The sequence below is a fragment of the Rhinolophus sinicus genome, chromosome 16 (genome assembly GCF_057876585.1).
Source record: "Rhinolophus sinicus isolate RSI-liver-muscle chromosome 16, RSI-T2T, whole genome shotgun sequence".
In the NCBI taxonomy this organism is placed as follows: Eukaryota; Metazoa; Chordata; class Mammalia; order Chiroptera; family Rhinolophidae; genus Rhinolophus; species Rhinolophus sinicus.
Genome location: NC_142516.1, coordinates 109,510,813 through 109,525,071, shown reverse-complemented (window position 1 = coordinate 109,525,071; position 14,259 = coordinate 109,510,813). Strand labels below are relative to the sequence as shown.

At 35.1% G+C, this 14,259-nt stretch overlaps 1 protein-coding gene across 1 annotated transcript in view; it reads left to right on the top strand.

Annotated features, from left to right (window-relative positions):
- Positions 1-1,664: 1,664 nt before the first annotated feature.
- ASB5 (ankyrin repeat and SOCS box containing 5) overlaps positions 1,665-14,259 on the top strand; it is a 51,834-nt gene continuing 39,239 nt past the window's right edge. The window contains exon 1 of the mRNA XM_019749455.3: positions 1,665-1,967. Coding sequence (XP_019605014.1) covers positions 1,772-1,967 — 196 coding nt within the window. The 5' untranslated portion in view covers positions 1,665-1,771. The remainder of the gene's footprint in view (positions 1,968-14,259) is intronic.

Below are 14,259 nucleotides of genomic sequence, written 5' to 3'. Positions count from 1 at the left end.
AGTGGAAGTCAGCGCACTGACTCAGAGCATTGTGATGGTCCAGCTGTCCATGGCATGCCTCGCCCGTGTGTAGTCATGCATCACAGTGCCAAAGGGAAGACTAACTGGAGGAGATGGTCATGGAACTACTTAACTGGAACAATCTCACCACAACTGAGAGAGAGGAACATTTAGTTACTTATCTGCAATACTTTGAAGTTAATTTTCATTGATTCCCAAAGCACATATGAAATAGCACATTGGGTCCAATTAATAGCCACTCAGTCTAGTTCTCTGCCTGTGAAAGCAATACCAAGGACCAGTTTTATAAAGAGCTCAGTGATTTCTTTCTAATATAACGACTTAATTTATTTTTCTAGGAACCACTCAACTAGTCGGGAAAGAAGAAGTCTGCTTTATTTGACATATTTAGTTTACAGCAATGTCTCCTTTGTCTTAGGAATATTTATGTAAATCAGTCCAGTCAGATAAGATACCCAGCATAAAAAGCATACACCAAGGCAGATAAGCACCCAATGCTTACTAATATGACCAATAATGGATATGCTCATTTATTCCAAAAGGAGATATTTCTATTTTCTTATGTCTTTTTTATTATTTGTTATCTTGGAGCTTCTCAGAAGATTTGGGAAACAATGCATCAATTAACAGGCCCCAAACCTGGTCATATAAATGTATAAATAACGTCCCTGTATAATATGCCATTTTATATTTTGGTATATTATTTTTGGCTAAGGTACCAAAATATTACCACTCTCTTCTTATGGCTTTTAAAAAATATAGCCTGCCTAAGGATGCCCTTATAAACAGTTGCATTTCATTCATAAAATAAATCAAATTGGGGTTAACAAAGATTACAGGCCTAAAAAGTATATTGTTTTGCTTGGTTTGAGGCAGTCTAAATTGAAACACTTATGTTACTTGATAATTCTTTGTAGATGCCACTTCCTCCAGGCAGCCTTCCCTGACTCTTTGTGCTCCCATCATATGCTGTCCTCACCTGGATTTGTTTGATGTCTTGTCTTTTTCCTCCTCTAAACTATGAAATCCTTGTGGCAGGGACGTTTCATTTTTTCTTTGACTCCCCAGCATCCAGAAAATTGTTTGACACATAGTAATTGCTTGAGGACTTTTCACTGGATGAATGAACAGTCTGAAATTATTATTCTATTGCTTTCTAGTCAATCCATGTATAAAAAATTTTTTTTCTGACAACAGTTAAAGCAACATAATTGGATACTTTGATGAGTAGTCGTTAAGATCATCGTCATGGACTGTTTGGTGATTTAGCTCATTATCTACAAATAGGACCGTTTTAAAGGCTTAAATTGATGGATTTAATTTTACCTTGCTATTGTGAATATCATTGAAATTAACAACAGGACCCACACACACAAAGTCTTCAAAGTGTTTATGCTCATTAGATACCAAAAAAAAAAAAAAAAAGGAGGAAATAATCTGTACATAAATTTCAATACCTAGATTTTGAAATTCTGAGCAGAGAGGCAGAGTGTTTATTTATTTTGAGAATGGAAAGTCAAGAGTCTTGCAAATCAGGCACGTGTTGCAGTCGTTTCCCTGGAATATTGTCAGACCAATCAGCGTTTGTGAGGAACTTTTATGGACAGTATAAATATTTTGAGCTGGAGGCATCATTACCAGCTGATATTTTCTTTCCTCAGGACCAGCTGTTCAGGGGCATCTCGGAGGAGAGCCAGGCACATTTGAGACTTGGCTCTCACTAAAGACGGCCGCAGATTCGTGTGCAGCAATGTCGGTGTTAGAAGAAAGCCGACCATTCGCTCAACAGTTATCCAATGTCTACTTTACGATACTTTCACTTTTCTGTTTTAAGCTTTTTGTGAAAATCAGCCTGGCCATCCTTAGTCATTTCTACATTGTGAAAGGAAACCGCAAGGAAGCGGCAAGGATAGCAGCTGAGTTTTACGGAGTAACCCAAGGACAAGGTACGTTGATGGCAATGCCCTCTTGTTTCAAATGAAGTTTAAGTATCGTTTCAGCCACAGTCCCAGAAAACATCGCATGTTCTTTATGGGCTGCTTCAAAGTGAATATTCTATAAACTTCTTGTTGCAGAAAATATTTGTTGACTCATTTCATGATCTAATAAAAAAGAAAATTACTTTGCTGTGTAACTATCTGGATTAATAAAATTGAGGTATCATTGCGAAATAGATGAATGGAAACATAGTATTAGATATACATTTTTTACTCATGAATGTTTGAAAACTTTAAACATTTCATTTGCCAAGCCATAGTTTTAGAGGCTTCAATTGTCCTTTAACATGTACACAAATTTTTATTTTTAATTCAAATAGTTATATGTAAAATAATTGTTATTAAAAAGAGAAGATTTTTGTCTTTCACAACTTTTCTTTTTCCAAGCTTAACCACTTGATTAAACATAAAGCACAATGTGTCAATATTAAGAGTTATGGCATGCATTTTCCTGATGGAATTGTTGCTTTGCTCGATTTGTAAAAAATTGGTATAAGAGGATAGGAACATGAATTAACAAATGTTATGTGCGTGCAGACAAGTATATCTATCCATGTTTCTTAGAAGAAATTGGAATGTGAGGCCAAATGAGAAACAATAATTTCAACCATAGACTTTAAAGGTTGTAAAACCATTCACACTCTATTGGACTGATACTCTGTACAATAAAAGCAGTTCTGATGGTGGATGTCAAGGTGAATTTTTAATTTCTTATAGTCTTTTGATTAATTTCTGGTTTGGAAATCAGCAGGCAAGCATTTTTCAGAGCTCAAAATACTTCTAAAGTAACCTAAAATTTCAGAATCAAAATATGTTATCATATAAAGAATGTAATATAAAAGAATATTTGAGTAGAAAGCTGCCTTCTTAAAATCTGTTTTCCTACATTTTTCAATTTTTGAAAATTCATTTTAAATCTAGGTTACTCTGTAGGTACATGGAAAGGTGAGTGAAGGTAGAAAATACTTTTTTGGTGTGTGAGGTAGATAATGAATATATTTTGCCCAAGGGAGAGTTTTCTTATGCGAAGTGAGGACTTTATGTACTCATTCAGAATGAGGAAAATGTAAATGTCAGTATGAAATTCGCACAAGGCAGGTGGTATCTAGAGGAAATAGGTGGTATTTAATTTTTCACTCACCAGCTCTGCTTCAGACCAGGTATAACTACTTAAATGTGGCATACATTATGTTGGTAAGTGGAATATTTTGTTTTAAAAACAGCAAACATAAAAGATTAGATTTAAAACAAAGACAGATTTCTAGATACAAGACTAAATAGATGCTATGATCGTAAGGTCCTGAAGCTCACTCTCAGGGGCAGCCTATACATTATCACTTCATACATCTTGTCTACTGAATTGCTGTGCATAAAAATATGAAATATGGGCTAAAGATCCACATTTTTTGTGTGAATTGACAAGGGTTTAAGAAGAAGCTATGAAAACTCCTATTTGCACGTATTTACAAATAAAAAGGAACACTGGTCCTCTCTTTACTCCGATCTATGTGTACTTAAGCTGGGAAGTTAGTGGAATACATGAAATGGCTTCCATGCTCCTGTCTAATTTTATGAGTCTGTGTGAAGCTATATTAGAATTCTAAGATTATGTCTGAAAAAGGAAAGAAATTAACACTCACTAATAGAAAACACTTTTCCTGGGAGTATAAAGTTTTTAAAAAATTTTTGTTTTGTGTTGTTTTTAATGTTAGATCTATTTCACAAAATTCTGTCTTCCAATATCTTCAATTAATCTATATGTTAAGCAATACAATATATTATGATAATTTTTATTCAATAAGCATAATTAGCCTCCTTTGTTGTTGTTTTTTTTAATATTAGGAAGACAATCAAGTACCTTCCAACTCTTTCTTGATTTCCTACCTCTAAAAATAAATTCTTCCTTGTCCAGGAAATTATTATTTTCTCCATTTTAATATAGCTTTTTCTTTCATTTACTACAATTAAACTTTTTTATTTTGATTATATTTTTATAATTAACTAATCAGGCTTAATTGTCTTTGTTTAATCTGGCAATTTCCTCCTTCCTGGGAAAGATTATCACCTTCACTCCACTTTGAATTAGGTTTCTCCTTCCTGCTTTCAAGACTTAGCCAGATTGTTCCCCAACATTTCTGATGCGGGGTTGCCAAATTCTGTGAAATATAAGCCGATGTGTGTATTTTCATGTCTTTCATAATTACAGAAGACCCTGTTGACAACATTCTGGATGTCCTCCCCACAAGAAGCAGTGCTGTGGTACGAAATGAAAGAAACTGTGTCTTCCTAGATACTCTTGCAAATCAATTCATTGTGTTAGACAAATGTTGGGAGGTCTTTTTAAAGCACTTTCCAATCAGGACTCCAACCAATGTATGATTACACAAGAATACTGAAAAGCCGAATGGTAGCTAAAATAGCTAAGGTTGCTTTCTTCTCAATCTCTTTGCTATTCCAATAAACCTAACAAATCTGCTTTTCATTTTTTGTACCAATGACTTTTATCATCTCCACCATCATGTTCCAGGGGCCTATTTCTTACACTTTTCTATATAACTACCTCCTGTATTGTTCTTGCTGTTTAATGCTCTGATGACAATCTCTATATGACAGAGGTCTAGTCTATTTTTAAAGCTTAACAATCTTACTTTGAGACTGACAGTGAGACTAATAGGAGTTGAAAGGTGTTTTCAACTCTAATATCAAACAGTACAGAAAGCAAATGAGGATGTGGGGTAGTGCATTGATTTTCTGAAATCACTCTAAGGGTCTAGAAGAAGCCATGAATTACTGATATCCCAAGGACACCTCAAGAGGCAGCTCCTGTCCCTGTTAAAGGTAATACTTTTCCAGTTCTATCCTAGGCTCTGAAGGAAGTTCAGTATTTTTACCTACAAGAGACAGGGCCAGAGCTAAGCACCTACTTTTTTTGTGAACCCCTAATATTAAGGAACTAAAGAATCAGAATATGACAGAGGTGAAAATGTACGGTTTCCATCTGTAAGTAGTTTATTCTAATTGAGGAGATAGTATATTGACACATAATAATTACTTTCCAGATACACTAAATACCAAAAGAATGTAAAGAATGGAAAGTCAGTTTCAGATTTGGACTTTGAGAGATATCTTCATGGAAGAGGTACATTTTTTTTTTTAATAGTGTTTCTATTTTTCAACTACAGTTAACATACAATATTATTTTAGCTTCAGGTGTACAAGATAGTGATTAAACATTTATATAACTTACAAAGTGATCTTTCTGTTTAGTACCCATCTGACTCCATATGTAGTTATTACAATATTATTGATTAGATTACTTGTGTTGTACTTTACATCCCCATAACTATTTTGTAACAACCAATTTGTACTTCTTAATCCCTTCCCCCTTTTCATCCATACCCCCAACTCTTCTCCCATCTGGCAGCCATCAAAATGTTCTCTGTATCTCTGAGTTTATTTCCATTTTCTTTGTTTGTTTATTTTGTTTCTTAAATTCCACATGTAAGTGAAATCATATGGTATTTTTCATTCTCTGACTTACCGCCTTTAGTATAATACCCTCTAGGTCCATCCACATTGTTGCAGATGGCAAGATTTCATTCTTTTATCTGACTGAGTAATATTCTAGTATATATGTACCATATCTTCTTTATCCACTTATCTATTAATGGACACTTAGGTTGCTTCCATATCCTGGCTACTGTAAATAATGCTGCAATGAACATATGAATGCATATGTCTTTTCGTTTTACTGTTTTGGGTTTCTTCAGGTAAATACCCAGAAGTGGAATTACTGGGACTTTCTTTGTATCTTATTATAGTCTTTATTTTAAAGTCTATTTTTTTATATATAAATATTGCTACCCCAGCTTTTTTTTTCCCTTCCCATTTTCAGGAATTATCTTTTTCCATCCCTTTAATTTCAGTCTCTGTGTGTCTTTCAATCTGAAGTGAGTCTCTTGTAGTCAGCATATGTAAGGATCTTGTTTTCTTATCCATTCAGCCACCCCATGTCTTTTAATTAGAGCAATTAATCCATTTACATTGAAAGTAATTGTTGACAGGTATATAGTTATTGCCATTTTATTATTCATATTTTTTATCCTTTTTTTCATCTTGAAGAAGTCCCTTTTACATTCCTTGTAATAATGGTTTGGTGGTGATGAACTCCTTTAGCTTTTTCTTGTCTGGGAAGCTCTTTATATGTCCTTCCATTCTAAATGATAGCTTTGCTGGGTGGAATAATCTTGGTTGTAGGTCCTGACTTTTCATCACTTTGAATATTTCCTGCCAAACCCTTCTGGCCTAAAGAGTTTGTGTTGAGAAATTAGCTGATAGTTTTATGGGAGCTCCCTGTGTAGGTAACTAACTTCTTTTCTCCTGCTGCTTTAAGATTCTCCCTTTGTCTTTAACCTTTGGCATTTTAATTATGATGTGTCTTTGTGTGGGCCTCTTTGTTCATTTTTGGGGGGACTCTCTGTGCTCCCTGGGCTTTTATGTCTATTTCCTTTGTCAGGTCAGGGAATTTTCTGGCATTATTTCTTCAAATAGATGTTTAATTCCTTGCTTTCTCTCTCTTCTCCTTCTTATACCCCTATGATGTAAATGTTGGTATGCTTGATGTTGTCCCAGAGGCCCCTTAAACTATCCTCATTTTTTAAAATTCTGTTCGCTGTTCTGATTGGGTGTTTTCTGTTACCTTATCTTCCAAATCGCTGATTTGATTCTTTGCTTCATCTAATCTACTATTGATTCCCTTTAATTTATTCTTCATTCCAGTTATTGTACTCTTCACTTCTGACTGGTTCTTTTTTATGTTTTCTATCTCCATTCTTATGTTTCCTGTCTCTTTGTGGAAGTTCTCCCTGAGCTCACTGAGCATTCTCATAGCTAGTGTTTTGAACTCTGCATCTGATAGATTGCTTACATCCATTTTGTTTACTTCTTTTTCTGGAGCTTTGTTCTGATCTTTCATTTGGGACATGTTTCTTTTTTGGAGAAGGTAGATCTTGAGCTGACCCCAGGAATGAATAGAAACATGAATTTAGGGGTGCACATAGAATATGAAGAGATAATAGATTTGAGTAGAGTAGTAGTTTCACAGTATTGAAAAATGGTAATAAATTGAGCAAGATGTGGAGGAATTTGAATGGCAAGCTAAGCAATTCAAATTTAACATGAAGGCAGTAGGAGTCAGTGAGCGTTTCTGGTATGAGTGAAGGTTGGAAAATGGGAAAAGATGTAAAACCCAAATTTAAGGTAAATTTATATAGGAGTTATCTTTGAAGTTGGGCGATGAGACAGGTTTTAAGTGGGTAGACCAGTAGGCCCCTGTCATAAGGAAGTGAGGACCTAGACTTGTCTGCTGGTGCCAGTGTGAATAGAGAAGAAAAATGACAACAACAACAAAAATAAATAAATAAAAGAAGAAAAGAAAAATGAACGAATCTGATGATTTCTTTAAATAGTACTGCCAAAGATAATAAATGTTACCTTAGGAACTGATTGTCTGCCAGGATTGGATTTAAGATATCTAAAGAAAAATACGTCAGTCAGAAGAGGGATTAGTTAGCCACACCGGGGAGTCCGCACTCCCAGCCAATGCAATTGCAAAGAAGTAGATCTTTGGCTACTTGATGATGTGGTGGCTTGCGTCACTCTCTGAAACATCAGGGTAAATCAGGAAGTAGTAGAACTAGAATCTTAATTCTTGTCTTGTATTTGACTTATTTAATGTATTCCCTTTGTCTGGCTTTTTCATCATCAGTTATTAACCTCTGAGTATGACTTGGTTCTCCATCTAGATTTGTCCACAGAAAGAAAATGTGCTAGCTTGCCCCAGCAGTGTTTTAGTCCATCTGAGACAGATGGTTCTTATTATAAATTAATGTATTTGCATCATGATATATCATCCTAGTGTTTTGTGCTCTTTGAGTTGTAAATCCACCTCTGAGATGTAAATTTGCTCCAGCTTTGCTGATAGATCAAGTTTCCAAGCCTGCAAGGACATGGACCAAATTCTAGTCTGTGGAAAATTCATCCAGGTAATTAATGTCTCTCTGTGAGGCTGCTTGAAAAACAATCTTGTGACACCAAACCTCTCCAGGAACTTCTTTCACAGTTAAGAGTTTATATAGAATATGGAATGGATGTAGAGTCATCGGATGAAATATTTGTACTTGTGATTTCATAAATTTGGTTTTAGGTTTGCCATTAAGCATACATTTTTTATTTATTTTTCTTTGGAACGAGTCTATCGTAGACACTTGGAAATAGGCTGCAGTGTAAACATGTCACCATAAGTTAAAGTACTCATTTGGAGAATAGTGTAACCTGGATAGGAAAAGAATTTGGAATTTTATATAATGTAATATCAATTTTTCTCCATCAGTAAAGTCCATCTTAGGTCTGAAAACAACTTTAGGAATTTGATGGCAGCAGCAGTGACACTTATTATACCTGCTTCCGAGGAACAACTTGTTTCATGTGGTTTTGGTGCTGCAGTGTTGATTGTATATGAGGTTAGCTATGTTAGGAACAGTGCTCAGAATCTCAGCAGTGAAAGATTTCAAGAGACAAATCTGTAGGAGGACCTCTTTCATGGTGTTCATTATATAAAGGTATAAAAATACCTTTAAGACAAGAGAGTTTTAGACACATTATCTGTACTTAGGTAGAACTCCACATAAGAATAATTTGAATCAATAGAACCGTTCTACTATCACAAAAGACATGACATTATAATCAAAAGTGCTACAAAAATTTTGTAAAAGATATTTTAATTTTGCCCAAGCTCTACTCATTTTCAGATATGTCAGAGCACTTTTTTGGGGAGAAATTATTACGATACTAAGTTAAGAATGGAATCTCAGGACAAAGTGCCAAATTACAAAAGACTGTCATTTTAATGTATTAATGCATGAATTTTTGGGATTTAGGAACTTGGCAGAGCTGATTGTAGCTTAGGTGGGATCGGTTTTCCTAGGCATATTCTTCTCATTCCTTTTTGTTCCTCTCTTCCTCCCTTTAGTTATTCAATTATTGGCACATTTATCACTTACAGTATTTACTTGTGTATCTCCCTGTCAAAGGCCTCCTGTGATAGAGGATAAAATTTACAAACACACTGCAGTCCCTTTCCTAAAGGTGTGTATAGTCTAGTGAGAGAGCTAGAGAGATAACCAAGTCATTTAAAAGTGTGATAAGTCCGACTTCACAAGGTTAAAGGTGCTATGGGAGCACAGAGGAGAGAGTATAAACAATACTTCTGCCTGGGATGTCAGTTAAATTAAAGCTGTACCAACAACATGCACGTTCTCTCCCATAATTATGCACGGATCCTTATTCATCATGCTTGAAAGCTTCTCGAATTCCTGCTTTCACTTTCTATTTACTTTTCACCTCTCAACCTATTATTATTATTGCTATTTCTAACTCATATACCTTCTGTGTAAATCTTTACCTAAAGGCTCAGAGTTTTATTGTTAAAATAATTTATTTTGAGGAAAAAACAAGTATGCTCATTGCTCGCTCACTAAGCTTTTTGACAAATGACACATATTTTGGTGAAAATTTTCAAAATGAATTTTGTACATATTGATAGGTGACATTGTTATAGTCAACTCTAAATCTTTCATTTAATAAGGACAGTGAAAGAATGAAAACTAGGTCTTGACCTTCTGCTTTCCAATTTACTTCTTTTAGAAAATGGTCATTTATTAAAATAAAATAAAATAGTAATTTATTAAAATAAAAGCTATTTTTCTTATTAATTGACATAAGTGATACAGTTTTGAATTTACTTGAGCTCAGTAAATACTTAGATACCTGCTCTGTTCCTGGCACACTATTATGTGCAATATGTACATAGAAGGATATATGTATATTTACATATACGTAGGTGTGGATATATATGTATATATTTACCACCCTAATCTCTCTGTCCCTGAGACCCTTCTAGAAAACTCCTAAATCTACTTTGTGGACAATTTTTAAAATCCTATCTCACAATAACCAATGGCAGATTATAGAAGTGAGAAAAAAGATCATTCTAATATATGTTATGCTTTGACCTAAATTTTACAGAGTGGATTTGTTTAAACACAAGCCACCTGGAAGTGCTAACGATGTAATACCTTATGAGACTTCTTAAGTCTCTCCCTCCCAGACCTGATATTCTTTGGGCATTTCCAGTCTAAAAAGCCAATGATCTGCTTTGTAATGTTGCTAAGAGAAGGCCGGAAAGGATGAATGATTTGTTCTTTATGCAGCTGGTAAAGTAAAAATGTCAAAAGTTTACACAGTCCTAAGCAAACTTACCCTTCCTTCTCTCCTTCCTTCCTCCCTCCCTCCCTCCCTCCCTCCCTCCCTCCCTCCCTCCCTCCCTCCCTTCCTTTTTTGGTGAAACTTCAGAAGCTGGGTTGTAAGAGAGATTTTTTTTGTTAAAGAAAAGGATAAAATAATATTTCAAACTAAACATGTCCTAGTTTATTTCAAATATTATGTACGTTACATGCACCTTTACAGAACCTAACCACCCTATAAAATGAGTCATACCTGAATATCTTTTCAACATTCTTTCCCAGGGATTAGAGCAACAGTAAATATTTTGGACCCTCAGGAATCTGTGTGACTATGTGAGATGGCAGGAAGGCATCCTCTCTTCATCAGGGTAGCTAAAATTCCCATGTCACCATTATCTACTGGGCAAAATAGAAACGTTCAGAAATGCATACACTCTTTCCAGAAGGCTTATAGTCTTAAACTATGGGCAGAGTACAAACAAACTGAAATTTAATACTGAAATGTCATTCATGTGCTTAAATAGAAACACTGGCTCCACTTAGTCGTCAAGTGTGCAACTTGACTTACATGAAAACTGACAATGATGCAATTAACATTAAGGTCTGGCCATGGAATATTTGCTCTTCACTATCATAATGCTGCAAAGTTCCTTGTTAGGTGATGGAGTCAGGTAGTCTGCTGCGGAAGTGCTAAAGGAAGCTGTTCTTCCTCTGTAGGGGTCTCAACACACTATAGTAGCAGTTAAACAAGGAGCACATAAGTAATGGTGACTGAGTGACTGAACTCAGTAACAACCAAACACATTTTGACGAGGCACCGAGGAGATTTATGAACTAAATCTGTTTTCTAACTCTACCTCACTCATTAGAGAAAGGACGATTCCTCTCATCCATCAAATGGGAGTAGTAAGTAATTTTTAGAATAAAATGATGCACCAAATGAATTTCTCTATTTGAAAACTTTGTGTCTTATTTCCCTCTTGAGCCATTATCCGGAATGGGGAATTAGGAAAAGGAAAAAGTGCTAGTTCCTTTAGAGTTCAAATACATAGAATCACAGATATATTGAGTCTGAGGAATAATGAATACTTCTTCATAGTGACTCTCTAATAACTAAAAGAAAAGGAGCTAAATGATAATTTGAGTATTTCTCCCTTTCTCAACATCCAGTAGTTATGCTAAAATAGCTCATCCAGTAAAATCTAGTATAGGAGCTAAGTTTGATGACTACTTACCATGACTCAAAGAAATCAACAGAACAAGAGAGGTTTGGGTTGGAGAGACTACCTCCTGTACAATGAGTATTAAGTCCTAAAATAATACTTGTCTATCTAATAGTGTAACATTCCAAGAATGTGAAAGAAAGGGAAATTTGTTTAAGCTCAGTATTTCGGGTTCACTGGAAGTAATGATAAAATTTTTAAACAAATTTTTATTTATGAAAGTTAATTGGATTCAATGATTGAGATTTTTATAATTATGTAGAGTTTAATTTTAAAAAGCATGCACAAATGACCTTAAACCTGGTTTACAGCTTTATAATGCATATTTTGATTGTTAAAAAAAATAAGATTTTGGAAGACAGAAGTTAATTAAAAGGGAAAAAAAAGAATTTTGAAGTTAATCTAAGGCTCATGGAGCAAACATGATTCTTGCCAAATACTTGGATTCTGAATTGTAACAGGACCACAGGGTAAAGTGCTGTTATTCTGGAGGAGGAAAAAAGTCACTTGGTTTTTGAAATAACTGTCGATGGCATATAGGGAAAATAATGCCTTGGATATTAGAGAAACTCAGCAAATATTTGTGGAATAAATAAAAGACCTTACATTAGAGGAAAATGGAGTTTAAAATCACATCACAGATAGCATAGTGACTTAACCACATACAAATTGTTCTGTGGTGGCTCTAGTGCTTACTAACTGTGTCATCTTAGGAAAGTTGTTTAAAGTCTACCGCCCTCAGTTTCTTCATCAGTAAAATGGAAATAGTGACATTTATTTCAGAGGGGTTATTGTGAGTTTTATATGAGATATAATTTATTATGTAAATCATTTGCCATAGTGTCTGGCATATACTTAACACTCAATAAATGTTAGCTCTTTATATTGTCCTTTAAAAATTTTCAAAAACAGGACAAAATGCTACAATTTAGCAACACAGAGAAGCATCAATAAGAAAAAATAGTGAAATTATAATAAATTGTGTTTTCTAAACAGTTTGTAAAAGCACATGCTAATACTAGGACTTATCTACCATATATCTCCGAAAATAAGACCGGGTCTTATATTAATTTTTGCTCCAAAAGATGCATTAGGGTGTATTTTCAGGGGATGTCTTATTTTTTCGTGTACAACAATCTACATTTATTCAAATACAGTCATGTCATCGTCTTCTGGAACATCGTCATAATGTACTAAATGCGTCTGTCTGGCTGACGATCTTAACTGGGATTTATTTTCAGAGTAGGTCTTATTTTCGGGGAAACACAGTACTAAGCAAGCATTGGGCCCCAGCCTCCTGTTAACTCTTTGGGTAGATGGTTTCAGAACATAAATGGTTGGTTTTATGTATATGTTGATTTAAAAATTACAAACTGAAGCTCTGAAAGCTTACGTAACTTGTCAAATTTTTCAGTTTGTAACAGGAAGTAGATTTTCCACCCAGATCCCTTTGACTCCTGAGCTTTTCCTCTCAAACAGCTTCCTGTACTACTACTGGTCCTTCACACCATGTGAACAAGGACGATGGCAGAATCAAGTCTCAAGCTCATCAGCTTTCTGCCAACCATGCAATTGATCTGTCTACTGGTCCTTTCCATACAGACTTTTAACTGTTTAAAAAGAATTTAAAATACAAAATTTTCCAAAAAACACAAGCTAAAATAAGCAGTTTGTGTTGGGCTTTTAAGACCTAGGCTACTCTTGTCTTTCAGATATTTTCTCTAAAAAAAAAGCAAGACATTCTGAGCCATCACACAGAACTGGAACACAGAAATGCAGAGGGTTCAGCTAATGGCGCTGGACCTAGCCAGAATGCTATGGCGGAAAGCCTGGTTCAGAGGAGGCATCGTAAAATTACTTGCAGAAAGTTGTTCTACGATCTTACTCTGTCCAAGAAACTCTGCTTGCCAGAAATTCTTTGGGAAAAAATGTATTCCTGGGAAAACCTGGTCAAAAACCTCGTAATGGGTATACGTAGGAAACCTGGGTTTTTCTGGAAGGGCATTATGAGAAATGGGTAATGGCATGTCACAGCAAATTACCGGTTACTCTTGTAATTAGAGTGGGTGCCATAGAAAGAGTTGAAGCTGCTTCACTTCCAACAGATATTAATTAACTTCTGCCAAACTGTCCCTCTTGCCCTTTTCTTTTCTCTTGGTCCCTGGCAGCTGAAAAAGGAAGGCAAAAACCAATAGTGACAACACTAACAGTGAAGAGCTGAGTCAATTAGTTCAGGGATTTGGCATTTTTCCTTTATTTTCTCTGCTTCTTTCTGCCAGCTGGTCTCTCCAGGAAGCAAGCAAAACATAGGTTTTCACTGGACATATCTTATAAAAAGTTATTTTTAAAATTTGTTTATAAGGAAAGAGTAAAATAAATGTTTTTTCAAAAAATAGCAGAATTATATATGAAAATAAGGATGCAGAATTATTTCATAGAATCATTGAATTACCTCAAACTCTATCAGTATTTTAAATTGTCTGGGGCCCTATACACAGGCTTGCAAAATCTCCCTCCATAAAACAATATGGAGCTTGCAGAAACATTTGCTCCTTTGCCAGGCCACTCAAGGACGATCAGAAGGTGGCTAAGCCTCTCTCCATAAAACAATAAATCACAGATAATGATTTTGTGTTCTCTCTTCAGTATGAGGCCATTAAACTGCATACATTACAATCAGGGAACAAAGTGATGGTCCAAGCAACAGGAACATTA